The sequence below is a fragment of the Cucurbita maxima genome, unplaced genomic scaffold, assembly GCF_002738345.1.
Source record: "Cucurbita maxima cultivar Rimu unplaced genomic scaffold, Cmax_1.0 Cma_Scf00001, whole genome shotgun sequence".
Taxonomy (NCBI): Eukaryota; Viridiplantae; Streptophyta; class Magnoliopsida; order Cucurbitales; family Cucurbitaceae; genus Cucurbita; species Cucurbita maxima.
The window spans coordinates 2,797,648-2,823,053 of record NW_019272017.1 but is presented as its reverse complement, the minus strand read 5'-3'; the positions used below and the strand labels follow the sequence as shown (position 1 = coordinate 2,823,053).

Sequence of the window (25,406 nt, the reverse complement as noted above, 5' to 3'; positions counted from 1 at the left end):
TTCTTTTTGTAAAATAAATATTCGAAGTAAATTAGAGAAAATAAAATTATTTTTTTAAAAAATATTTTATTTATTTAAAAAAAAAAAAAAAGAACACAACAAAACCTATCTTCTTCTTCTCCATTCAATCATACTGTTTCAAACCAAAAAAAAATCAGAGCTCCTCCATGGCCATGGCTGCTCTTCACTGGTGAGAATCTCCATTTTCATGGATTCTGACCGCCATTTTCGTAACACTACGAGTTCCACTGCCTCCGCCTCCGCCTCCAGCGAGCTCTTTATCTGCTTTACTTCTCGCATCTCTTCTTCTTCTTCTTCTTCTTCCTCCATGAAGATCTCTTCCAAGTCCATTCTCAGCCCTGGCCGACCTCGTGAACCTGCTCAGATTTCCCTCTCCACTTCCCTCAGCCGCCGCCTTAAATCCAGCGGAAGTCTCAAGGGTGGTCAGGCCTCGCCTATGTTTCCGACTGGCGGGAAGAAGAGAGGTTGTGGGTTTGAGAATCCTGAGCCGTCGTCGCCCAAGGTTACTTGCATTGGACAGGTTAGGGTTAAGACGAAGAAGCAGGGGAAGAAGATGAGGGCTAGATCGCTGAAGCGGAGGAGTAATTCGGAGGCTAGTTTTCGGAAATCGGAGAGTGTTCAAGTTCAATCACAGATGAATGGTAATGACTTCATGAATCAGTCGTCGCATCATAATCACCATCTTCTTCGTCAGAACAGTAATGGCGGAAACGGTTTCCAGCAGGAGTGTCTGTCGCATCGGAACCAGCGGTGGGTGCATTTGCCTTTCACGATTTGCGAGGCGCTTAGGGCTTTCGGTGCTGAACTCAACTGCTTCTTGCCGTGCCATTCGTCGTGTTCGAGCAATAGGGAGAATAATAAGGAATCGAAGACGACGGAGAGGTCGTCGGAAAGCGAGAGTTCTTGTGGGACGGTGTTTGCGCGGTGGTTGGTAGCGGTGCAGGATAACGACGGAAGAGGACGGGAGATCGAACTAGTGGTCGGAGACGAAGAATCTCGAACGGAGAAGGATAACGGAAGCCAGAGACGCCATGTTTTCGAGGGATTAGATTTCAAAGAGGAGAAAGAAGTTGTGCAGGAAGAGGAATCGAGGATCAGCATTTGCATTCCGCCGAAGAATGCTTTGTTGCTAATGAGGTGCAGATCTGATCCGGTGAAAATGGCGGAACTGGCGAAACGATTCTGTGAATCTCCTGTGCCAAAATTGGAAGAAGAAGAGGAAGAAGACGATGAAGAGAACAGTAATCAAAACGAAGCCAAAAAAGGTGCGCCACTGCCTGTACTTGTGCCTTTGAGTGTAACTTTAATCAAGGAAGAGGAAGAAGAAACAAAAGTAGAGCTAAATTCGAAGCTTAAAAACGAGGAAGAAATGATTGAAGAATCTGTATCTGATGCCGAAGAAGAAGAAGAAGCTAATTTGGTTTTACAGGAGGAGAAAGAGGAAGAAGTTAATGGCGAAGAATCCATAGAAATGGCCACAGAAAACGAAATCGATGTGCAGAAATTAGATATTACTGTTACTAATCATCAGGATCAAGAAGAAGAAGCAGAGGAAGACAAAGAACAAGAACACAGAATCGATCAAGATAATCAACAACAGAAGTTAGAAGAAACAATGGCATTTTCGATTCCGATTTCAACCCGATGCGAACCTGAAATGGTTCAAGATGCTGAGAAGCTGGAATCGGCTGAAGGAGACGAATTCAAGCCATCCCATGGAAACGAACAAGACTTCGAAACAGAAGAACACGAAGAACACGAAGAACACGAAGAACACAAAGAACAGATGAAAGAACTTGAGGAAGAAGAAAAAAGTGAAAATGGCGAAAATCCGACATCACCACCATTATCAGTGGAAACTGCAGTTGATGGGAATTGGGAAGAAGAAGAAGAAGAAGAAGAAGAAAACAGAGGTAGGTCAACCGAAGAACTAAAAGGGACGACGGCGACAGCGATGGATGAAGGAATCGGACCCCACATCCAAAACGACGACGAAATGGGTCTAGAGGAGGAGGACCAGTCAAAGGAGCGAGAAACTCCGCCGCCGGAGCCGGAGAGAGAAACGCAAACACAAACGAAACCAGAAGCCTCTGTCCTTCCAGATTGCTTGCTGTTAATGATGTACGAGCCAAAGCTATCAATGGAGGTATCAAAGGAGACATGGGTTTGCAGCACAGACTTCATAAGATGCGTTCCAACGAGGGAGAAGAAGGCGGCTCCGCCGCCGGCACCGAAGAAGCGAGAGATAAAGACGGCGGGGAAACACACGCAGACGCAGGTGGCGATACAGCCGGGAAGGTGGTCGTGTTCATTTCCGGCAGCGGCGGCGGCGGCGGCGATGATAGAACAGAAGCTAGAGAGGGCAAAGGGAGGGTACGAACCGTTCGTTCTGACGAGGTGCAAATCGGAGCCGATGAGGTCGTCAGCTAAGCTAGCGCCAGACACTGGCTTTTGCAAAGACCGCAATCTTGAGCCGCATCGCCCGGCTACGTTCGGCATCGGCGCGGCTGGAGTTGGATTTTGACCATTTCACCCCTCACCAAGGTTTAAAAAAAGAAAAAAGAAAAAAGAGTAGAAGTGTGTAAAAATAGTGTGGAGGTAGTAATTTGTATTTTCCTAGAAAAAAGTATTTGTTATTTTAGGTTTTGATATCTCTATTTCTTCCCTTTTCCCCCTCAAATTTATTATAATGGAAAATTGCTTTAAAGAATTATTTGGTAATGGAAACTTGATTTTATTTATTAATATAATTAAACCCGAGTCAATTTGATCATGTCTCATAATTACTCTCAAAATGAGATGATCACGAGCCACTTAACAATAAAATGTCGTTGAATCAAACAATCGTATAAAATTGTTAAAATATGTCCAAGATAGTGGTACTAACAATAGTACGATCCATTTGAACATAATACAACTAATTAAGATCAATTTAAACATAAATCATTTTGGGTATCAAAACCAAAATACTAGATACACAAACACAAATATAATTTTCTAAGTTGAGGGGTTCTCGACTAACCCAGATCCTACCTAAATTCGCCTTTGTCTTAAAAGTGATTAAAAAAAAAAAAGAAAAAAAAAACTCTCTTGGTCGTTCGTAATCATTAACAAAGTTAATTCAAACACGCCCTTTTTCACAAGATTTGCAAAACTTGTGAAAAACAATGGCTGTTGTGTTCTTAAGGAAAAGTGTCCACAAACAAAGCATAAACACCCAAACAAATCAAACAAATATATCTCACTGCCTTGGAATTTGATTGCTCTCACTTTTTGTTTTCCTTTACTTTTTCATGGTTCCTTCTGAAAAAGCTCAAACAAAAGAAGAGAAAGCCCCATGAATTTCAAGAAAAAGATTCTAATGAGAGGTGCCATCAATGGAATTTTTGTGTCAGGTTTGACCAAGTATGATGGTCAAATTGGTTCTTTCCCGAGTTCAAAACTAAAACTTTTAAAATATGGGTCAATTTTTCATATTTGGTGCAACTACAATCTTACTAGTGGTCTCGACTTTGGATAAAGTAGTGATGTATAAATAAACCAAGATCATTTTCAAATGAAGGCAATCCGAGGGATATGATGGTTAAGAAATGCTTAAAAGAACAAAAAGTTGACTACTTATACTAACAAGGTCCACCTTTTTTAAGCAACCTAGAAATTTTGTTAGGAAGAATGTGAGTGAATGTTGAATAAACTCGTGTTGACCTATGAAGATAGTCCTCTCTTAGAAATACTTTAACTAAAGTAGATAACGTGATCATGTAGTAGGGGGATGCAAAGGAAAGTCGGGAGGTCATCAGTTGCTAAATCTAGTTTCCATGTTCTTGTCCAAATCCTAAACACGAGGCATTTCGAGCTATATAAATCTAGACTTATAAAATACATTGTTCATCCATAGTTTTGTGTCAGCAGAGCATTAATATATTGTGCAGATTGCTGCCTAATCATAGACTATATTTTCTGTGTGTATATACCCATATAATAATAATCACAGATGACAGAGAGCTACCCAAAATGAAGAAGATGATACTAAAAATGCACTATCAATCAAAGCAGATAGCATTCACAAATGGCAACCAAAACAGCCAAAATCTTACCCATGCGGATTCTCTTCCATCACTGCAAGTTACTTCAACTTTGATCATCTTTGCTGCTGCTTGATTCGGTGCCATCGAGGGTTGTTTCAACGGTTGAGTTCGGCGAGCTAACTTGCTTATCACCTTTAGTTGCAAGTTCTTTATCTTCTGAACCTTCTTCCATGACAGAGTTTAATGCCAACTGACCAGAGTAAAGGAATAACCCAACAGCATTGATTCCGAAAACAAATGTCGCGAGGTAGCATATTCCGTTCACGATAGTTCTGCAAATACGAGATAAGAATCGGACTCTAGTGTTTCATCTAACTGCAAGATATGTTAAAACAAGGCGAGGAAGTTACCTTATCGTTATCGTCAGTTGTCGAACCTAAAAGAAGAGAAAACCAGCAGAACATCAATCCACAAAGGTTTCAAATTTTCTTGTTTGTTAATACAAGTTACAAGATATTAATCCAACAGTTCTCTTAGTGAAAAACAAGCAACACTTGTTGAACTATTTCCAGCTCAAATCATATTACCATTAGCTGTCCAGATGAGAAAGACAATGAAATAATCAAAACATATATAAGGATGAAGTAACCACGAGAGCGTACCGAGAAGTTATCGGACACAGTCTGTCGGTTCAGAGCAGCTTCAATGGTAGTGGTGAACTTATATAAGATCAATGCAATAACACCGGCTGCTATAGCTCCCAAGAATGCTTGTACAGGTGAAGGTTTAGACTTTGATTGAATTGGACCTGTACTAATTGCTTTCAGGCTCTCCATTGCTTCCTCCTTTAGAGACTTCTTAACTCCAGCAGACCTGAATTTCTAAAATGGGCACATAAAGTCATAGAACTTTCAATTGTTACATGGTAACAAAAGAAATCAATTCAAGGAACCATTAAGTTCATTGCTTGTATGTTACGTTCAAACATTCTCTGATTCCAGAATCTAAATATATCCTTCAAAGATGTTCCAACATTGAGGCATGAACAGTCCATAAAATTAGTACATCACTACCATAATTAATTGCCCCCCATCCAATATTTTCAGCTTCTTCGTAACTGATATGACTTCCTTGAGGGAAAAAAAGAGGCAGGAAGATATGAACAGTCCATAAAATTAGTGAATCACTGATGCAATAATCTAAGTCCATCGCTAGTAGATATTTTCCGCTTTAGTCCGTTACGTATTGTCGTCAACCTCACGGTTTTAAAACGTGTTTGACATGGAGAGGTTTCCACACCTTTGTAAAAAAAATGTTTTATTTCCTTCTCCAACTGATGTGAGATCTCACAATTCACCCCTCTTTGGGACTCAGCATTCTCGCAGGCGCACCGCTCCGTGTCTAGCCATTTGTAACAACCCAAACTCACCGCTAGCAGATATTGTTCGCTTTGGCCCGTTATGAATCGCCGTCAACCTTACATTTTGGAAACGTGTTTGTTAGGGACAGGTTTTCACACCCTTATAAAAAATATTTCGTTCCCCCTTCCGACCGATGTAGGATCTCAAAATCTACCCCTTGCAGACAGAGCCCAACGTCCTCGCTAGCATACCGTTCGGTGCCTAGTTTTAATACCATTTGTAACAGCCCAAGCTCACCACTAATAGATACTGTCCGTTTTGGCCCGTTACGAATAGCCGTCAACCTCACGGTTTGGAAACATGTTTGCCAGGGAGAGGTTTCCACACCCTTATAAAAAAATGTTCCGTTTCCCTCTCTAAGGAAGTGGGATCTCACAGCTACCATAATCAATTGTCCCCCATCCAATATTTCAGCTCCTTTCGTAACTGATATGACTTCCTTGAGGGAGAAAAAAAGAGGCCGGAAGACACTGCAGAATGAACAAACAGCTCCTATATCTAGGTAGCCATGGCCAGCCACCACTTCAAATGAATTTTACTTTTTCATATAACTACTCTACTCGGCACTAGACTAAGAATACATAAGACCCCAATTACATTATAACAAATTTGATACCGAGTTGAACCCTATAGTGAAGACTTTCTTCAAACACATGGCGTGCAAAAAAATGAGGCAAAGGAATAAGAAAGCAGCAGAACCCCAATTCATTCCTAGACTAAAACAATCACAAAACGTGTATTCCAAAGAGTCAAAACTTAAAAAAAGAAATGCAGTAAAGGGTACCAGCTCTTTGACCCGCTTGGCACGGCGGCGAAGGGAGCGAAAGAGGAAGACGGAGATAGCCCCAGTAAGGAGAACACTGGTAGCGACTTGGATAGAAGAAGGGTCATCAGTGGTAGCAAAAATGGTGGATGGGAGTTCAATTGGGCCATCGTCATCGGGAAAAGAGGTGGCGGCGTCGGAGAGTTCAGAGAATTGGGGTAAGCAGAAGCATTGGTGAGTTCGGAGGGGAGGAACAGAGGGGGAGGTAATGGGTCGGTGGAGAGAGGAGAAGGGCGGAGGAGAGAGAAGGAGATTGTGAGTTAGAGAGAGAGAGAGGGGGAAATTGGAGGAGGAGAGAAGGTTGAGGGTGTGCAACATTTGAGGAAGGTTAATGGATATGGCGCCTGGAATTTGATGGGTTTGGGAGCCTGCAACTATGGAGAGATGGGATTCCCAAAGATCTCATCATTTACCCCCAACCTATCCATCCACTACCATCCACTTCATTTTCCTAAACATTTTTTTTTTCGATAAATTAATAAATAAAAAATAAAAAAAATTATATTTAGTCTAAAAAAAATTCATAAATCTATTTTTATTTATTTATTTAAAAATTTCTTTTTTAAAAAAGTTTTTATTAATTTAGTCATATTTTTTAAAACTCAGCTCTTTCTTAAAAAAAATATCAATTTAAAAATTAGATACAAATTTCTCATATATATATTATATATAATCTATAATCTAGTAAATAGAATAATAATAAATAAATAAGAAACTCATTAAAATAAAAAATAAAAATAAAAAGAGCTAAAAAAACTCTAAAACTTAGGTCGCCATGAACTCGAAACTATACAAATCCAGACATCTCGACACTCCGATCCGAGCCCAATGGGTGCGGGTGTTATCTAGGTCCAACCATTTTGCAAATCATTAACAAAATGGTGAATATAAGCATCCATGAAGCCAGGGTTAGTCAAAACGTGGTTCCATTTTTGATGGTTTTTCTTGACCATTTCACCAACGCCGGCTGCTTCCACAAGCATCACTGACTCAATGGCTTCCCTCACACTTTGGCTTGTGAACTTCCCATCCTCTTCCCTCTTCACTTCCACGCCCACTTGGAGCTCTTGAGCCAGCAGCCTTGCGTTCAATATTTGGTCGCCAAGGCTCGGAATCAGCACAATTTGAGGCTCACTCATCAATGACTCCCACATCGAACCGAACCCACAATGGCTCACAAAGCAACCAACCGATGGGTGGTTTAGAATCAATGGCTGCTGAACCCAACCGCCATAAACGGCTCCTCTTTCTCTCACCCTTTCTTCGAATCCTTCTGGTAGTGCTTCTTCAATGGAGTTTGATCCTGTTGGTGGCTTTAGAGCTACCAAAAATGGCAGCCTAGTTTGTTCTATTCCCAACACAAGTTCTTGGAGTTGGTCCTTTTCTAAGGTTAATTGACTTCCAAATGCACAGAAAATTACTGTTTTTGGTTCGAATTGGTCGAGCCATTTCTCCCATTTTTCGTCTAAACACGATGTTGTTGGTGTCGTCGTCGTCTTGTTTGGTGCTGCCATGAGTGGCCCGGTTAGTAATAGCTTCTTTTGGAATTGCTTTGCTAAGTAGCTGCAGAAATTGCCTTCGATTTCTTCGCATGTTCGTATTGCTATTGCGTTACTATTTCTATATGATGTCATTAGTCTCTCGTGAAACGTTATACCTCCTGAAAATATGAATAGATGATTTTTATATTAGTTAATAATTTAATATAACAATCAATTTCAGCATAGTATTATCACACGTGTTAATCTAAAGTGAAAGTGGATGAATATAAACGCTCTAATAAATTATTGGCTCATGTTGGATCGTAATTTGAGCGGGAGACGAATGAGGTTAAGAGATCTGTGGAAATTGTGGGGTGAAAAAATGCATAGATAATAGAGAGTTCTATCAGAAAGGGAAGTCCAATTAAACTAAAACTAAATTTAATCAAAGATCAAGGGTATATAATTTTCCCCATTAAAAATTAGGAACAAATACCTTCGCCGAACGGCATGGACAAGAAGAGGAGCGACCGCACTTCACGGCAGCCACGGAGGACGACGGTGGACGACGGATAACCAGGCGGCGGCTTCCTAAGCTCCTCCTCCGTAATCGGGTCATCAACGGTCACCCTTCTTCCCGGATAAGCAATAACAGCAATCGACGCAGCACTGACAACAGTAAAACTAACCGATTTGATCCGCAGCGGCGCAGCGATTTCAGGGACCCAATACGCAAAATCATAGAAAACAACATCAGGGCAGGCAGAACAGAGGATCTCCGCCACCTGCGGCCGAGTCATGTCGAAAGCAGAGGCCAGCAAGGGGGTAAGAGAAATGGGTATATCAGAGGCGGTTTCCGTCGCCGGAGGGAGGCCGGAGACATGGGGAACCGTCAAAAAATGGAAGGAGATGAGATTTGGGTGAAGATTTAGATTTTGTAAAAGAGGGAGCGCTTTGGAGGGCATAAGGAAGGTGATTTTATGGCCTCTAGCGGCGAGCTCGTTGGAGATATGAAGAAATGGAGTCATGTGGCCGGCGGCAAACCACGGGAACATGGCAATATGGAGCTTTGATAATTGGGTTTCTGCCATTTTGTTGGTTCTTGCCGTTTGTGATTTGTGGAATTGCAAGGGAAATATATATGCAACAACTTGCACGTGGTCCTACAACAGTAAACATAGTTTTTTTTGGATTAAATTATAAATTAAGTCCCTATAAACTGTTTTAAAATCGTGAGACTAACTACCATACACGTTAAGGCGAATAATATTTAGTAGTGATGACCTCAAACTTGGGCTATTACACACAACGTTAGGTGGGACATATTGATTAGGTGGGGCATGCATCATAAATGTATCACGTGAGATGTCATCATCAAAATCTAGAGCAATCTTTTTTTACCACAAACCATTTGATTTGGATAACATCAATAATTATTGAAAGCATATGATCGTTTGACATGATAAATAAACATATAGTAATTTAAAACAAAAATAATAATATAGGTTGAGTGAATTATAGCAAACATGTTTTTATTAGCCCAACACTCTAATTAAGGTAAGGTTCATGGAATAATGACAAAATAACAAAAAGTGCTTTCAAAATTGTCTGAGTGACATTCATAGGTAAAATTTCATTAGCAATTGTTGTTGGAGAAGGAGAACAAATTTAGATTCCAATAAAGTGATGGTCCCCTCTACAAACTTCCTGAAACGATCCATTCACCCCAAACATCTCGTATCCTTCTTTATGTTAAAAGTTGCACACCTAACGTTTTCCCAATAACCAGATGTCTCGTAGCATTCTCTACACTAAAAGTTGCACATCGAACATTCTCGTAATATCAACAAGACTTATTTCAACAATTCCGGATATGAAACTTCATTGTCTTTGTCCCGTTCTTATTTGTATGACATGCGTACATAGTGACACAGTAATTACATTTGACTTTAGGTTTATCTTCACTACAATCATATATTTAGCAAAGTGATCTCGTATCATAGTTCTCTGCTTTCATTCATCCTTGGGTGGTGGTGGCCGCATCTTTGCTTTTGAACTAACAAAAACATGTAAAATAAAAATGTTGATTAGAAGATTATAGAGGGGTTGGAATCAAATCTAAAGTTCTTTTACGGACTATGAAGATAGCTCAATCCAACTTCGAGGCAGGGATGTACTAGCTCGTGGTCAACTTAATTGAAACGATAAGCGAACACGCCCAAACCAAAGGCGACCAATTGTAGTCGACTTCAAAAATATACAACTAGCTGGACTGAACTAAACCTGAATTGAGCAATTTGATCGAGTTTTTTAGTTTAGCCTCCACCCCTAGTCTCCATGTTCTAGCCAACTAGACACACTACGATCAAGTCATGTTCATATGACATGTCCTCATGTCCATGCTGTCATATTCATTTTTGGTAAGGTGTCACATCTGAATTGAGTCATAGCTCGTAGAGTATTGAAGAAGACCTAGTACCTTTCACCAACCAGTGTTCTAAATAATCCAACACCAAAACAAAGGGGTCCTATAACTTTTAATTGAGGCTCAGAACGTTGAAGACAGCTCAATCAAAGGAATTCATACTGTACAATTCCTCTAAAAATTACATCCCAAAAGACAATAAATTTGAAGATCCTCCACAGTCCCGTTATTCCGATTTGATCCAAATTCATTCCGAAGAATATTTTTTGTCAAACCATTGAGGATGTTTAGACAATTAGTGCAGCATTGAAAAGAACATACCAGTGCAGAGTTAGTCGAGATGCCACTTGTGCTTTGGAGACGAGTGAACGTTCACGCGTCTATTAGGGAAAAATTTCCACTCCAATGCTTCGATCCCCTCTCCACTTATGCGGGATCTTACAATCCACCCCTTCAAGACCCAGCATATCGCTAGCACTCGTTCCCTCTCCAATCGATGTGGGATCTCACAATACATCCTTCTTCGGAACGTAGCATCCTTGCTGGCACTCGTTACTCTCTCCAATCGATGTGAGATCTCACAATCCACCTCCTTCGAGACCCAGCATCCTCGTTGGCATACTGCCCGGTATCTACCCGCCTTCGAAGCTCAGCATTCTCACTAGCACACCATCCGATATCTAATTTTGATACCATTTGCAACCTCACTAATTTAGAGTAAGAAAATGAGTCGCGTTACTTATCCATTTCATGCCCAAATCAGATGCAAGTTCAACAATACAGATACTTAAGGATCAAGTTTACACAGCAATCACTCATTGGGTCACAGATACCACAAGTCAACAGGATTATGCTGATATAAACCAGTCGCTACATCTTAATAAACTCACTCAACAAGCAGTTACACCGAAAAAATACTTTTCCAATCACCAAATCCCATGTTCTCTGAGCAACTCCTAGTCCTCAAAAGTAACAAAATTACAACTATAGAAGCTGAAGCAGGATAAACTGTACGAGTTTATTAAAAATAAAGGCCATTCAAGTTTTAATAATTACATACATGTAACCATCTTAAGAAGCTAAAGCTAACAGACATTGAAGAGTATTAATAATTTCAACCGTTCAGCATCATCAATACTCTTAATAAGATCGACTAATACCCATTTTGATTTCTCTGCACCATATTTGTATATCTTCCTCCTTCAATGAGTGTAGGAGAAAGATTTCCAAAAAAAAAAAGAAAGAAATTCAGAATTAAACCTCAAGGGAGAATCTACTGGAAAAAAGAGCCTCGATGACTACACTCTTTCTCGATCGATTACCACTCTGCTTCAATGACGAAGAAACAGATCCGGAGGACATCGCACGACAAAAATCACAAATAGAATCGACAACACAAACAACGTCCTAAACCTATTCGGTCGAGCAAAACTCAAAGAATCCTCAACTTCATCCAATTAGCATTCCAACGAACCAAATACGGGGGCATTCAAACATTAACACAAAGCATTAGGGAAAGGAACTCACCAATTGATAACCAATACGGATCTATCTAGAAAACAAACCCTAGAAATCGTTTAGAGAGCTTTCCGGCTGCTCTCGTAAAATCTCCCCGAGTCGCCATGAAAATTAAAGGTCGAGCTTCAACATTTGCATTCATATTTCTGTGATATTTTCCCTCTCAGAAAGAGAACTTCATAATGAAATTTCTCATATACAGAGAGACTGAGCCAGTGGGCCGTGGGCTTCTTGGCGCGTGTTTCTAATTTTTTTTTAATTAAAAAATAGTTTTTCAAATTTGGTCAATATTTTCTTAAAAATTAAAATTTTATCAAAATATATAAACAAAAAAAATTTAATTTTTTAAAAAATATAGGGACGAGTTTTGTAATTTAACATTAATTAATTAACTAATTTAATAAATCTTAAACTTTTAACTTTATGTAATTATTATCTAATTTTATTAATTTATAATAGTAATTTTCATACGAAAAAAATTATGTTTTTAAAATTTATAGAGAGGATAACCCAATAATTATTGATATGTGATAATTTTCAAATTTATTAAAACTAAATTGAAAAATTGAATTTTCCTGTTCAACACATTGTGAAAGATGGAATTAATCCTCAGAAGGTATGTGACATGATTAAAAAAATTAAATTTAATCAATTTAATTTATATAGGGCTCAAATAAACGGAATATTTGGCCAAGAAGCTCAAAAACCCACCTTGGCTCGAGCTGACCCATAGGGCATGCACTTTGCAAATTCACACCTCAACGAGTCTTTAGGGGGAAATCGAGGGTCAACCCTTGTATAAATAGTTTTCCTCCATCTCTGAACCTAAAAGCTTGTTACATTTTTACATCGATGCCTCGAGTATTAAAGTGTGTGTGACAAGCACCACATCGACATTAAATTTATATAGGGCTCAAATAAACGGAATATTTGGCCAAGAAGCTCAAAAACCCACCTTGGCTCGAGCTGACCCATAGGGCATGCACTTTGCAAATTCACACCTCAACGAGTCTTTAGGGGGAAATCGAGGGTCAACCCTTGTATAAATAGTTTTCCTCCATCTCTGAACCTAAAAGCTTGTTACATTTTTACATCGATGCCTCGAGTATTAAAGTGTGTGTGACAAGCACCACATCGACATTAAATTTATATAGGGCTCAAATAAACGGAATATTTGGCCAAGAAGCTCAAAAACCCACCTTGGCTCGAGCTGACCCATAGGGCATGCACTTTGCAAATTCACACCTCAACGAGTCTTTAGGGGGAAATCGAGGGTCAACCCTTGTATAAATAGTTTTCCTCCATCTCTGAACCTAAAAGCTTGTTACATTTTTACATCGATGCCTCGAGTATTAAAGTGTGTGTGACAAGCACCACATCGATATGCAGTCTTCTTTATTTTAAAACCCATTGTAAATTTACAGTTGAATCACGTGTGGTGAAGATCGAACGCATTCTAGAAAAAGCTAAAGAAAATCTCATATCTTTTCATTCCATCACGCATTTTACAACAACATTCAACAATATTCCCATTGAATTAGCTTTTCATTTGGCCTAAAACCCTAAAAAGGAATCATATCAGTGAACCAAATGATTACATCGATGGGAAGCTTCACAAGGTTGATTGAGAAACTTATAAGTATTGCAACACACACACAGCAAGGGCAAATGCAGCTCAAAATGGACCTACCCAAATCACCAAAAACCATACAAACATTAATCAAAATCGGATCGAACCAACAAAAATGCAAGATAAAACCCTAATCATAGACACGAAGAATGGGAGCATGCATTCCGAGAAAATTAGGGTTTGTTTTTTTTTCGTGTTTTTGTTTCTCAACATGATATCGAACCAACAAAAATGCAAGATAAAATCCTAATCAAAGACAAGAAGAACGGGAGCATGCATTCAAACCAACAAAAATGCAAGATAAAACTCTAATCGTAGACACGAAGAACGGGAGCATGCATTCAAACCAACAAAAATGCAAGATAAAACTCTAATCGTAGACACGAAGAATGGGATTATGCATTCCGAGAAAATTAGGGTTTGTTTTTTTTTCGTGTTTGTGTTTTTCAACATGATATCAAACCAACAAAAATGCAAGATAAAACCCTAATCGTAGACACGAGAATGGGAGTATGCATCCAAGAAAATTAGGGGGTTTTTTTTTTCTTCGTGTTTGTGTTTCTCAACATGATATCAAACCAACAAAAATGCAAGATAAAACCCTAATCGTAGACACGAGAATGGGAGTATGCATTCCGAGAAAATTAGGGTTTGTTTTTTTTTTTCGTGTTTGTGTTTCTCAACATGATATCAAACCAACAAAAATGCAAGATAAAACCCTAATCGTAGACACGAGAATGGGAGTATGCATTCCGAGAAAATTAGGGTTTGTTTTTTTTTTCGTGTTTGTGTTTCTTAACATGATATCAAACCAACAAAAATGCAAGATAAAACCCTAATCGTAGACACAAAGAATGGAAGCATGCATTCAAACCAACAAAAATGCAAGATAAAACCTTAATCATAGACACGAAGAACGGGAGCATGCATTCTAAGAAAATTAGGATTTGTTTTTGTTCGTGTAACGATAACGAAGAAGAAAAAAAACTTACAAAAAGATGAAAAGAAGAGCACCAATGCAGGAGAGAGATAAGGAAAGAAGGGCAAATGGTAGGCCTATCAAGAACCCTAATGGCCTGCAACATGCCATAGTTTTAGAGATGAAAAGATTAGAAATTTCAGGTCATGGCATGGTTCCATTGATTTCAATGTTCTTGGTTTAGGGTTTCTTCAAACTCTATTTGTTTGGATGATATCAAAAGGTGAGCCATTTTGGGAGGGAGGATCCATGGCGTAGCTAATTAAGAGAAATAGGAAAAAGAGGTTATGATGTAATAGCCTCTATCTATCTCTATTTCTCCCCCTTTTTCTCCCTTGCTATCCCTTTTGTTTTTGGGTCGAGGAGATATTTTTCAATCGGATATCGTCATTTTAAGGTAGGTTAAAACGAATCTATAGAACGTTTATTTCGGGTCAGTAGAAAAACTTTCCTCGACACATAACAATGCCCCTATTGAAAATGTGTACTTCAACCATTCTAGTAAACCTAGAAATTCATATGCCTCGAACCCACAATCGCTAGATTTGAAGTCATATGCCTTTATCCATTAAGCCATGGGAACTAAATACACAAGCCCAGTGAGATTCAAACCCGAACCCGCAATCACCTGATTAGAAGTCAAATGTTAAATCTGTTAGACGAACACGACTCTCCACAATGGTATGATATTGTCCACTTTGAGCATAAGCTCTCATGGCTTTGCTTTAGGCTTCCCAAAAGGCCTCATACCAATGGAGAATGTATTCTTACATTATAAACCCAACCGATGTGAGACTTTCATCATCCAACACCTCCCCTCGAACAAANGATGGTTTCGATCAGCTCAGAGTATGGAATGGACATTAACAGAGTCCGAGGAGTGGTCGACAACGCAATCCGGATCCTGGAGGTAATTAATTAAATAAATAATTAATATGTTGTTCCTTTTCCAAACATGAATGAATTAATTAGTGGGGGATTTGTTTAATTTTCAGATTAAGAAGGAATTTGGGTCTGTTAGACGAACACGACTCTCCACAATGGTATGATATTGTCCACTTTGAGCATAAGCTCTCATGGCTTTGCTTTGGGCTTCCCAAAAGGCCTCATACCAATGGAGAATGTATTCTTACATTATAAACCCAACCGATGTGAGACTTTCATCATCCAACACCTCCCCTCGAACAAAGCACGCCTCCCCTTAATCGAGGCTCGACTCCTTTGGAGTCTTAGTCATTTTTGACTGCCTTTGTACCTTCGAGTAGGCTTGACTCCTTTTGGAGTCCTTTGTTCGACATTTAAGGATTTGCCAATCTATTGACACGGCTAAGTTTAGGGTATGGCTCTGATACCATGTTAGACGAACACGACTCTCCACAATGGTATGATATTGTCCACTTTGAGCATAAGCTCTCATGGCTTTGCTTTGGGCTTCCCAAAAGGCCTCATACCAATGGAGAGTGTATTCTTAGATTATAAACCCATGACCATTCCCTAAATTAACCGATGTGGGACTTTCATCATCCAACACCTCCCCTCGAACAAAGCACGCCTCCCCTTAATCGAGGCTCGACTCCTTTGGAGTCTTAGTCATTTTTGACTGCCTTTGTACCTTCGAGTAGGCTTGACTCCTTTTGGAGTCCTTTGTTCGACATTTAAGGATTTGCCAATCTATTGACACGGCTAAGTTTAGGGTATGGCTCTGATACCATGTTAGACGAACACGACTCTCCACAATGGTATGATATTGTCCACTTTGAGCATAAGCTCTCATGGCTTTGCTTTGGGCTTCCCAAAAGGCCTCATACCAATGGAGAGTGTATTCTTAGATTATAAACCCATGACCATTCCCTAAATTAACCGATGTGGGACTTTCATCATCCAACACCTCCCCTCGAACAAAGCACGCCTCCCCTTAATCGAGGCTCGACTCCTTTGGAGTCTTAGTCATTTTTGACTGCCTTCGTACCTTCGAGGAGGCTTGACTCCTTTTGGAGTCCTTTGTTCGACATTTAAGGATTTGCCAATCTATTGACACGGCTAAGTTTAGGGTATGGCTCTGATACCATGTTAGACGAACACGACTCTCCACAATGGTATGATATTGTCCACTTTGAGCATAAGCTCTCATGGCTTTGCTTTAGGCTTCCCAAAAGGCCTCATACCAATGGAGAGTGTATTCTTACATTATAAACCCAACCGATGTGGGACTTTCATCATTCAACAAAATCCATTAGGTCATGGACGCTTCCACCAATAAACTCCAAAAAAATGTTTATTTTTTATAAATATGAATATTTTTTTAAAAAAAAGTAATACACATGCTCAGTCAGACTCAAACCCACAATCGCCCGATTAGAAGTCATTAGGCCATGGACACCTCTTGTTTTCACAATTTTTTCCAAATTATTATTAATTTTTAATAATATTTTTCTATCCCTATGTTTAATCAAATCTTGTACTCGAACACATTTTTAGAAAATTAATACAATAAGTTAGGTTAACATTTTTTCAAATATCTAAAAATATGTTCGAGATTTGAGAAAATAAAAACCAACTTCTATAAAATTTAACGTCGTGTGTATTCATAAAGTGGTTCAATCTGATCTACCAAACATCGAAAGTTATTCCAAATAAGTGGTTCAATTGTGATCTAACTCAACAAATATCAAAGAATAGGATTAAGACTCGAGATTGAACCAAAGTCCGTGTTTAATAGCTCAACCCAAGTCCGAATAAGGGACCATGAAATCCAGACTCGGTGTACACTATCTCCATGACCAAACAGAAGCATTTAGATACCACATACAAATTGATCATAAGGCAGAAATAAATTTTTTTTTAAGGAAATTCCCAATTATTATTGGGCCCCACGATCAGAAATCTCTGAAGATCGTAGCCGTACAGTTATGATGCATATGACGACACAATTCATCTGCGGGACAGAGTAGTCCGGGCTGTATCTGATCCGGACTCATTTATTTCAAATAAAATAATAATAAAGCTCCGGTGATAACTTCGGCCATTACGCGCCGTAGCACAGCCGCATAAGAGTAAAAGTCAGCCGTCTATGGCCGTGATGTATATTCTCACAAAATCGGGATCGATTACTGAATTAAAGATGTCCGTTTAATCAGCAGAGGTAATAATTCGTACCGAATTTTATAAGAAATTTTCGTTTAAAATAAAGAACGAAAAAAAAAAACGGAGGGTAATTTGGCAGGGTCGGGGACGAGGATGAAAAAAAAAATCTCTCCTCGTCCCCATTTAGCTCAACAAGAGATATCTCCATCCGGTCCTTCACATTTCCCATTTAAACGACAATTTTTCGATCTAAATGAAAAAAAAAATTCACACAGAGAATTTCCACAAAAAAAAAAAAAAATGGAAAATTTCGTGTACATAAAACTTGAAATAGGAGGCAAAGATGAAGATAGAGAAGGCTTATAGACAACTTTATTGATGATAGACCCGATATTAAAAGCTAACGCTATGATAGACCCGATATATATATATATAATCCGATAAAAAAATGGATAAAATCGGGGCGAATTTAGAGATATAAAGTGTTTGAATTATCATCTTCGTTTCTCTGTCATTCCCATTTGTCAATAATTCCCTAAACTCCAATAATAATCTCTTTCTCTCTCTATAGCTATACTTTGATCAACCTCCATGGACGGTGGTGGCCACCGAAGCTCGAACAACGGGTACCTGGCTCCGGGGTTCCGATTCCACCCGACGAACGAAGAGCTGATAGCTCATTACCTTTTGAAGAAGGTGCTGGACTCCCATTTTTCATCACCCGCCATAGCTTATGTCGACCTCAACAAGTCCGAGCCTTGGGACCTCCCTGGTCAGCTTTTTATTCTCTTTCTAGGGTTTTTCTTCGTAATGGTTCACCATTATTTTTATATTATTTATATTTTAACATGATATCAGGGTTATCAAATCTTATAATAAGTGTGATGTGCGTCATGTAATTTTATAATTTTATAATAAAAAAATTATTTTTTAACTATGAAATATATATATTTGAATTATTAATCAAATTTATTTTAGCTTCAATTCTAAAAATATTCGTAAAAATGAATAAATAAAAGTAATTTTTAAATGTTTAATATATATATTTTAAATATAGTAATTAAAAAAAGAAAGTCTAAGAGAGAGAAATTACAGAGAAAGCAGTAATGGGAGAGAAAGAGTGGTATTTCTTCAGCCTACCAGACCGGAAGTACCCAACCGGGCTGAGAACGAACCGGGCGACGGAGGCCGGCTACTGGAAGGCCACCGGAAAAGACAGAGAAATAACCAGCTCTAAAACAAACTCAGTCGTCGGGATGAAGAAGACCCTCGTCTTTTACACCGGCAGAGCTCCTAAAGGCCAAAAAACCCACTGGGTTATGCACGAGTTTCGTCTCGCCGGAAAATTCGCTTACCATTTTCTCTCCGCCGACTCTTCCAAGGTTCCTCTCTTTTCCTCTCTCTCTCTCCTTTGTTTTTGGTTGAACACGACGGCGGCCACCAGTCGCCGTCGACGTTCAATTCCGGTCCCGAACAAGGTGGAAAATCTCCGTTTAAATGGAGAATGAGGGGAACGGAGATGAGGATTATTTCATATCCTGTCCTTGATCCCAACCCCAATCCCCGCCCTAATAGCCATTTATTAATGGTTTTTTCATTTTTTTAATAGATATTACGTTAAAAAAAAGAAAATTATCTATTAAATAATGGGGACGAAAATCCCAATAGAGAATGGCCATCTCGATCTCCATAAAAATAAATAGATAATTTTATGAAAATGAAGAATGAAATAAGAGGCAAGATGAAATTGTGAGTCAGAAGAATTAGGTGTTCGTATTATAAAGTAGAATAGGTGTTCGTATTATAAAGTTTGGCATCACATTTATGAACGCACATGTAAAATATCATTCATGATTTTCAACCTTATATTAAATATTAAAATGTTGTAACTATATGGTTGCCTTAGAATTAATGTTGTAACTATATATATATATATAATAAATATGAAACGCAGGAAATGTTATATGTTTTGTGATATCTGGACACGCAGGATGAATGGGTGATATCCAGAGTTTTCAAGAAAACCAGCGAACGCCATGCACGGCGGCGTGATGAAGAAAACTTGCCGCGATCCCCAACCCACTTCCCCTACCTTGGTGTCTCTGCCTCCTCTTCTCGATTCATCTCCCTACCTCTCCGCTGCTGCCGACACCAGTATCAGCACCTCCGCCTTCGCCAACCGCGACGGCAGCTCTCTCAACGACCAAAGGGAGCACGAGCTGCACGTGACCTGTTTCTCCATCAACAACCTGAGCTACCCCGCCGCAAGCTTCCCGGCTGGTGGAGGTCATAATCTCTCCGTCTCGGCCTTCCCGAACCTCCGGAGCATCCAGGAGAATCTGCAGGCGCCGTTCTTCTCCCCTGTGGGTCCGCCGCTGGTTCATCTCGTCTCCGGTGCCGCTGACGTGGATGGGTGCGGTGGTGCTCCGTCGCCGGAGGATTCGAGGACTATCGGTTCCGGCGATTTGGGTGCTTATATGTGGAACTTCTGAGAATCTCTCTCTAATCTGATGAAAGGAAAAAAAATATAAATCTTTATATCAAATTTGTGGACAATGAAATCAAACAGCTCTTTTTTTGTAATGGAATGTCGAGGTCCAAGAAATATTGATGAAAATTTATAAAAATCATGAAAACTTATATTTGACCATGCATAAGCTCATCGTTTCCATACATGAAAGTAAGGAATTCTCTTCCTCATGCTTAACAATAGCCTTGTTGCTCATTGTTGCTCATTATTGTTGCATATGCTCATCGTTTCCATAATTGAAAATTGCTATGATCCAAATTTCTACATATATTCGTTTTAGTCTATTACGTATCACCATTAGCGTCATGCTTTTAAAACGCTGTCTACTAAAGAAAGATTTTCACTCCTTTATAAGAAATACAAGACGACTATTACTCTTATCCTCATTCATTTCTGCATCTATTTGGTTAATAAATTACAAACTGAAGAATGGGCGCTCTGATTTTAACATCTACAATTAGATAATGATGTTCAACCCCGAGGGAGATTCCATGACAATCTTTATCCAGTCCGAACGATCCAATACGCCAGAGCTTACACGTACCTGATAAGCTCGACCGCAAACTTTCCCTTCTTTGTAGGATTTATTTCGCCAATCTGAATACGAGGAAAACAACCAGAAGTCAGAAATGCTAAAGCTCGAAAACCTTTAGTGCAACTAGTTTTGGTTTCAACTGAATTAAGAATCACACCTTTAGTCTCCCTTTCCCACTAACAGAAACAATATCACCAGTCTTTAGTATGGTTCCATTTTTAGTAATCGTCGTCCAATTGACGCGCACATCACCGCTGCTGCTCATGTAATAATTTCAGGTTCATATACTTTCACAAAAGAAATAGGAGATAAGACATTGCAATACCCTATTTCCTAGAAACTTTGACAAAGTTGTCTGTTATTATACATTATCATATGATGGCACCATTTAACTATCTACTTATACTTTAAAATGATGCCTAAAATTTCAGAGTAATTAAAGTCAAACAGGCAAATGAGCAAAAAGGTGTAAACCTATGGATTAAGTCAACTCTATTCCGCTAGTAAAAGTAGGTAACAGGGGAGAAGCACGATGGCGTAAGGATTCAACAATGCAAAAACTGTCATAAGTCTTTCCTATTCTTTTCCGGGTTTTGGAACTTAGAAAATAGTTCTTCAAATTGATCGTTCAAAAAAATTGAAACCCTTTTCTTGGATCATTATGATACTTTCCAAGAAAAAAATGAAATTCTGAAGGAACAATACAATTATTTTTGTTCAATAATATACAAAATTGATAATTGATTCATTTCTTGCTAGAAATTATCATAATGTGGAAAATTAATAGGTTAGTAGAAGCCTGTGTACCTGATGAAATCCACTAGTTTAGACCGTGAAATCTTGAATCCAGCACTTGCTAGAGCATCAACCCTAAGAGATGCCTCAATGGTTTTAAATGTCTTAGTCCTGTAAATGAAATAAGAAAATACTACATTAAAATAAACATGGATACCAATATGAAATGTTATTGATATAACTTCGTACTTTGGTGGTTCATAATCGAGATCTGTCAACGGAATCCTCGTACAAGAAACCGTGACATTGCCAACCTGAAATTAAGAATGCCAAAACATATAAAGAGATCAATGAAGCAAATTTACAAATAGTTTGAATTGCTCTATTAGACCATGCAGGGTTTCATATGCACAAGAAACGCAGTCAGAGTTCAAAAAAAAACATATTTCCATTCTATGTTAATTTCAGTATTATCGTGTTAGAACCAACCGCCATAGATAACGACACTACCTTGTGCAGCGATGATACAAGGAAGTCGACGAGTTCTGGAACAATAACTACTTGAGCTCCCTTCTCTTCCTGAAAGTAAGGTATAAGAGAATAAAATAAATCTAGCCCATGATAGCTTTATCACAATCTTTTATTGAAACCTAAAAATTTTACACAAACCTAAATTGAATCTTTTGCAAAAAGTTTTGCTTTGAAAGATAAATTTGATCAGTTTTGATCAAAATTCTGGACATAGTCAGGAGGCTGCAAGAGCATGATAACCCAAAACACAATTTTTACCATCAATTTTTGGGATTTGTCAAAGAAAATTTTACCTTCTCAGCATAAAACTAATGCAGAGATGATCAAAGTGAAACACATTTATTATACTTACAAGAACACAAATCCGTAATAAAGCAAAACCAACAATAGCAATACGCACGAAGCATCAAATGTGCAGTAAGAATAAGAACAAACAGTTGTAATTATACTTAATAACGCACATACTAATACCTGAAGTATGATATCACCAAGCTTTTCCCTAGCAATGCCTGTGCCAAGAATTGCTCCAAGGAAGTCCCCATGTGTGCAGGTGTGAAACATAAAATTTCCTGTGATACTGGGCAGGAAAAAAAAATACCCTTAAAAGGAAGGACAAAAGAATAACGGATTTTACTCGAGCTCAATTAAAATGGACTGGTGTGAAAGATTAAAGAATAGTACCTCAACGCCGAAACAACGTCTGGATCACTTGTTAGTTCATCAGCATGCCCAACAGAAATCCGACAGCGCTCTGCCTAAACATTTTGCCAACTTGAAATAAGTGTGGTATCAGCAATAGATCTTAGATTCATAAACACAATCCCCAACTGAAAAAACAAAACAAGACCTTTATATTTTCACCTCTGGATATCCTCCCTGCGCTATTGCTTTTACATCGGCTAGTTTTTTAATGGCTAGCATTGACTCTTTCACCACAGGTGGAGTGAGAAAGTTTGTATGGAGAACTTCTCGTCTTGATAACGAACGTTTGGCCTAAACGAAACCAAAAAGAGCAAAGGAACAAGAATCATCCCTCACTTTCTACTTTTTATATGAGTTTCAACAAGATAAAAGGGGAAGAAACGGGACTGCACTTTTCCCTTTAATTTTCTATAAACTTGAAGATCCAACCTTCTTAAATCTTTGCAGATGGATAAAAAAGACAGACGAACAATAAACTTGTAAGGCTCTAGTCTTAAATACTAACATGTCAGTGAGAGTTTTTCAGGATTCAATACCATAACAAGAATATGTTTCACATCTACAATAACACCTTTATCTCCAACTCCATTGAGTAAAACATCAATGTCTCCCTTTACAGCTTGCACTAATTGGCACATTCCTGGAACGAAATTGCGACAATGAATAACTTGCAAATATTGAAAAATTTAAGCAACAACACTTGGGTTAACATTCAGGATTTCATCAAGAAGAACTAAAACCGAGTATTTTCATCCATTTCATGTACAATACATTCGAAATTAAAATTTAGCTAATAAAAGACAAGTTTATAAACGGAAAATGAATTCCAATTGATACTCAATACAAAGCTCATTATCTCCTGAACTAATTGATCGATTATTTTGATCATAGCAGCAATCACAGTGCAATTCAAGGACAAATCCGCTCACTAAACAATACTAATTCACACTTTTCTCTAAGAACAATCAATAGAGAAGAAGCGAATCGAAACCTGAGGATCCCAGAGGAGAAGATGGAGAAGTGGGAAACCGGGCCTCGTGGAATGAGACCTTGCTGAGATTAACGGCAAGGGGAGTTCGTAAACTGGAAGATTGAGCTGCTCTTCTTAGGCTCCACAGAGCTCCAATGCTCGCAGTCGCTGCGGCCATGGTTAGTGCGTATCGTCCTGAACACCGGCGCCAGATTTTCCTATACATAATTTTACATTTATTATTTCTCAATTAAAAGAAAATACTCAATTATACAATTTATTATTATTATTATTTTTTTTTTTTTTCTTGAAATGGGTCAATTATATGTTTTTTTTTATAATTATTTTCTTTTCATAGCACCCAATATGCTTACAGGCCCATGGGCTCCAAACGAATGCAATCAATTGAGCCCATTTGATAGTAAAGCCCATCAACAAATATCTATTAATTGCATTTGTTTAAAAAGAAAACATATTAATAATTAAAATTTTATAAATCATAATTATCATTAATATCGGATATAAAACGTTAAATATTTTTAATCTTGTAAATTAGTCAGGTAAAAAATTAGTATTTAATGTAAACTCAAAAACAAATTATTTTATCTAAAATTGTATTTATTTTAGTAGCCATTAATTTTAGATTTTAGTTCTTTTAAAAATCACCTAAAATTAAAAATTAAATTATCAAAACCTATTAACTTATAACTAAAAAAGGTAATTAAGTCATAAATGGTCTATAAATGTTTGGAACTTTAAATCTAATTACCTTAATTTAAATAAATAAATAAATAAGAAAAAAAAAGCATTAAATTCGGTCAGCTGACCGGTAAAATTGGGGCTATTTAAATTCTGCGGGGCCCAACTTTTCAAATAGTCACGTGCGTCCAACTTTATATCTCACGGCTCGTAAGGCTCCACGTCAGGTTAAGATCTTGCGGCCAATAGCCGCTTTACAAGTAGGGTGTAAAATTTACTTGAGTGATCGCGTCAACATCTGATCCGATCTCTCGGATCTCCCGCCGCCTAAATATTTAGCCATTTAAAGTTCGACAAAATTTTTTCAATAATAAAAATTTCCAATATTACAAAAATTACTCAAATATTTTTTTTTTCAAAAGTTCTAAAATTTAATATATTGTTGGATAATAATTTTAGTTTTTAAAAAAATATGGGTCAGATTATTCTTTTTTTAATTATTTTTGAAAATCATATGTATCCGTAATACAGTTATACGTGCGTTGAGCTGTAATTCTATTTTTTTTTTTTTGTTGGTGGGTTGACTCGACAAAAAAAAAATGTCAACCACCCAAAATTTTAATTTTTAAAAAATTCAATCAAATTAAAAAAAATATTACCCAACTCAACCTTGTAATGTCAAACTCGTGTATTCATGTTCAGTCCATCAAGAGGACTCGAACCGACAGTCGCCTAATTAAAAGTCAAACACCTTATCCATTAGGCCATGGGTACTATTTTTATTATAGTTACTTGTATACAATTGAATTTTTAAGTTGCCAAAATAGAGGAAGCCGACTTTTGTAGGTTGGCATAGTTGTATACAAGCTAACCCAAAATGATGGACTGAGTAAGGTTGTGGAAACTGACCCATGTGTGTCAATCAGAGCCTAACTAGACGTGGATCGATCAAGAACAAATCAATATGGGAGAATATACTCTTGACTCTAAACTAGACCTACCTTATAAAAGCCCATGGACTAAAAACCATATGAACATCATTCGAGTTTGAGAAACCAATAACCATGAGGCTCTCAGACAATTTTGGATCGACCCACAAGGGTTATCAATGGTTGAGAACTAAGGTTTCAGCCTCGGTTACGGTCAACAAATTAATTGAATAACAATTAACTCATTCTAAGAATCGGGACGAGATTATAACTATACCTTATCCAATTTTTGGGATGCTTTTTTATTCCACGGTTTTCTATATAAGAAATATTAAAATAAAGGAAAATTGGGTATTTTAAATAGA

The 25,406-nt window shown here is 38.1% G+C and overlaps 5 protein-coding genes and 1 pseudogene across 7 annotated transcripts; 2 read left to right on the top strand and 4 right to left on the bottom strand.

Annotated features, from left to right (window-relative positions):
* Window positions 1-96: 96 nt before the first annotated feature.
* Window positions 97-2,676, top strand: LOC111478932 (eukaryotic translation initiation factor 5B-like). 2 transcript variants are annotated; one of them, XM_023123414.1, is made up of 2 exons: window positions 97-1,763; window positions 1,800-2,676. In XM_023123414.1, the coding sequence occupies exons 1-2, from the start codon at window positions 209-211 to the stop codon at window positions 2,543-2,545; spliced, it is 2,301 nt and encodes a 766-aa protein (XP_022979182.1). In that variant the 5' UTR covers window positions 97-208; the 3' UTR covers window positions 2,546-2,676. The 2 variants fall into 2 exon arrangements, with proteins under 2 accessions (XP_022979182.1, XP_022979181.1); XM_023123413.1 differs by having other exon boundaries at window positions 97-2,676.
* A 1,145-nt stretch (window positions 2,677-3,821) lies between these two features.
* LOC111486064 lies at window positions 3,822-6,403 on the bottom strand. Its single transcript, XM_023133070.1, has 4 exons — window positions 6,255-6,403; window positions 4,712-4,922; window positions 4,460-4,485; window positions 3,822-4,381 (listed from the first exon to the last, which is right to left on the bottom strand). The coding sequence occupies exons 1-4, from the start codon at window positions 6,401-6,403 to the stop codon at window positions 4,153-4,155; spliced, it is 615 nt and encodes a 204-aa protein (XP_022988838.1). The 3' UTR covers window positions 3,822-4,152.
* Window positions 6,404-7,041: 638 nt separating this feature from the next.
* LOC111479814 (UDP-glycosyltransferase 79B6-like) lies at window positions 7,042-8,937 on the bottom strand. The gene is made up of 2 exons (XM_023124685.1): window positions 8,271-8,937; window positions 7,042-7,953 (listed from the first exon to the last, which is right to left on the bottom strand). Exons 1-2 carry the CDS (start codon window positions 8,863-8,865, stop codon window positions 7,139-7,141), a joined length of 1,410 nt encoding a protein of 469 aa, XP_022980453.1. The 5' UTR covers window positions 8,866-8,937; the 3' UTR covers window positions 7,042-7,138.
* A 4,342-nt stretch (window positions 8,938-13,279) lies between these two features.
* LOC111486053 lies at window positions 13,280-14,437 on the bottom strand. The gene is made up of 2 exons (XM_023133058.1): window positions 14,340-14,437; window positions 13,280-13,403 (listed from the first exon to the last, which is right to left on the bottom strand). The coding sequence occupies exons 1-2, from the start codon at window positions 14,435-14,437 to the stop codon at window positions 13,280-13,282; spliced, it is 222 nt and encodes a 73-aa protein (XP_022988826.1).
* A 3,564-nt stretch (window positions 14,438-18,001) lies between these two features.
* LOC111486034 lies at window positions 18,002-19,902 on the top strand (annotated as a pseudogene).
* Window positions 19,903-20,286: 384 nt separating this feature from the next.
* Window positions 20,287-23,626, bottom strand: LOC111480897 (putative RNA-binding protein YlmH). 2 transcript variants are annotated; one of them, XM_023126127.1, is made up of 10 exons: window positions 23,435-23,626; window positions 22,980-23,083; window positions 22,603-22,734; window positions 22,423-22,496; window positions 22,213-22,318; window positions 21,721-21,789; window positions 21,460-21,524; window positions 21,283-21,381; window positions 20,633-20,732; window positions 20,287-20,537 (listed from the first exon to the last, which is right to left on the bottom strand). In XM_023126127.1, exons 1-10 carry the CDS (start codon window positions 23,589-23,591, stop codon window positions 20,475-20,477), a joined length of 969 nt encoding a protein of 322 aa, XP_022981895.1. In that variant the 5' UTR covers window positions 23,592-23,626; the 3' UTR covers window positions 20,287-20,474. The 2 variants fall into 2 exon arrangements, with proteins under 2 accessions (XP_022981895.1, XP_022981904.1); XM_023126136.1 differs by lacking the exon at window positions 20,287-20,537 and adding an exon at window positions 20,842-20,894 and having other exon boundaries at window positions 20,674-20,730.
* Window positions 23,627-25,406: the final 1,780 nt, after the last annotated feature.

Bases quoted from the DNA above. Each gene is read 5' to 3' on its own strand.
- LOC111478932 (XM_023123413.1), top strand. From the start codon at position 209: ATGGATTCTGACCGCCATTTTCGTAACACTACGAGTTCCACTGCCTCC.
- LOC111486064 (XM_023133070.1), bottom strand. From the start codon at position 6,403: ATGGCCCAATTGAACTCCCATCCACCATTTTTGCTACCACTGATGACC. The intron at 4,923-6,254 runs GTACCCTTTACT...TTAGAAATTCAG, and splicing joins CCAAGCGGGTCAAAGAGCTG to GTCTGCTGGAGTTAAGAAGT. The intron at 4,486-4,711 runs GTACGCTCTCGT...CTCTTCTTTTAG, and splicing joins CTGTGTCCGATAACTTCTCG to GTTCGACAACTGACGATAAC.
- LOC111479814 (XM_023124685.1), bottom strand. From the start codon at position 8,865: ATGGCAGAAACCCAATTATCAAAGCTCCATATTGCCATGTTCCCGTGG. The intron at 7,954-8,270 runs GTATTTGTTCCT...TCATATTTTCAG, and splicing joins GTCCATGCCGTTCGGCGAAG to GAGGTATAACGTTTCACGAG.
- LOC111486053 (XM_023133058.1), bottom strand. From the start codon at position 14,437: ATGGCATGTTGCAGGCCATTAGGGTTCTTGATAGGCCTACCATTTGCC. The intron at 13,404-14,339 runs GTAAGTTTTTTT...TGATTTGGGTAG, and splicing joins GCTCTTCTTTTCATCTTTTT to GTCCATTTTGAGCTGCATTT.
- LOC111480897 (XM_023126127.1), bottom strand. From the start codon at position 23,591: ATGGCCGCAGCGACTGCGAGCATTGGAGCTCTGTGGAGCCTAAGAAGA. The intron at 22,735-22,979 runs GTATTGAATCCT...GGTTTCGTTTAG, and splicing joins TGAAACATATTCTTGTTATG to GCCAAACGTTCGTTATCAAG. The intron at 20,733-21,282 runs GTACACAGGCTT...TTACATGAGCAG, and splicing joins AAACTAGTGGATTTCATCAG to CAGCGGTGATGTGCGCGTCA.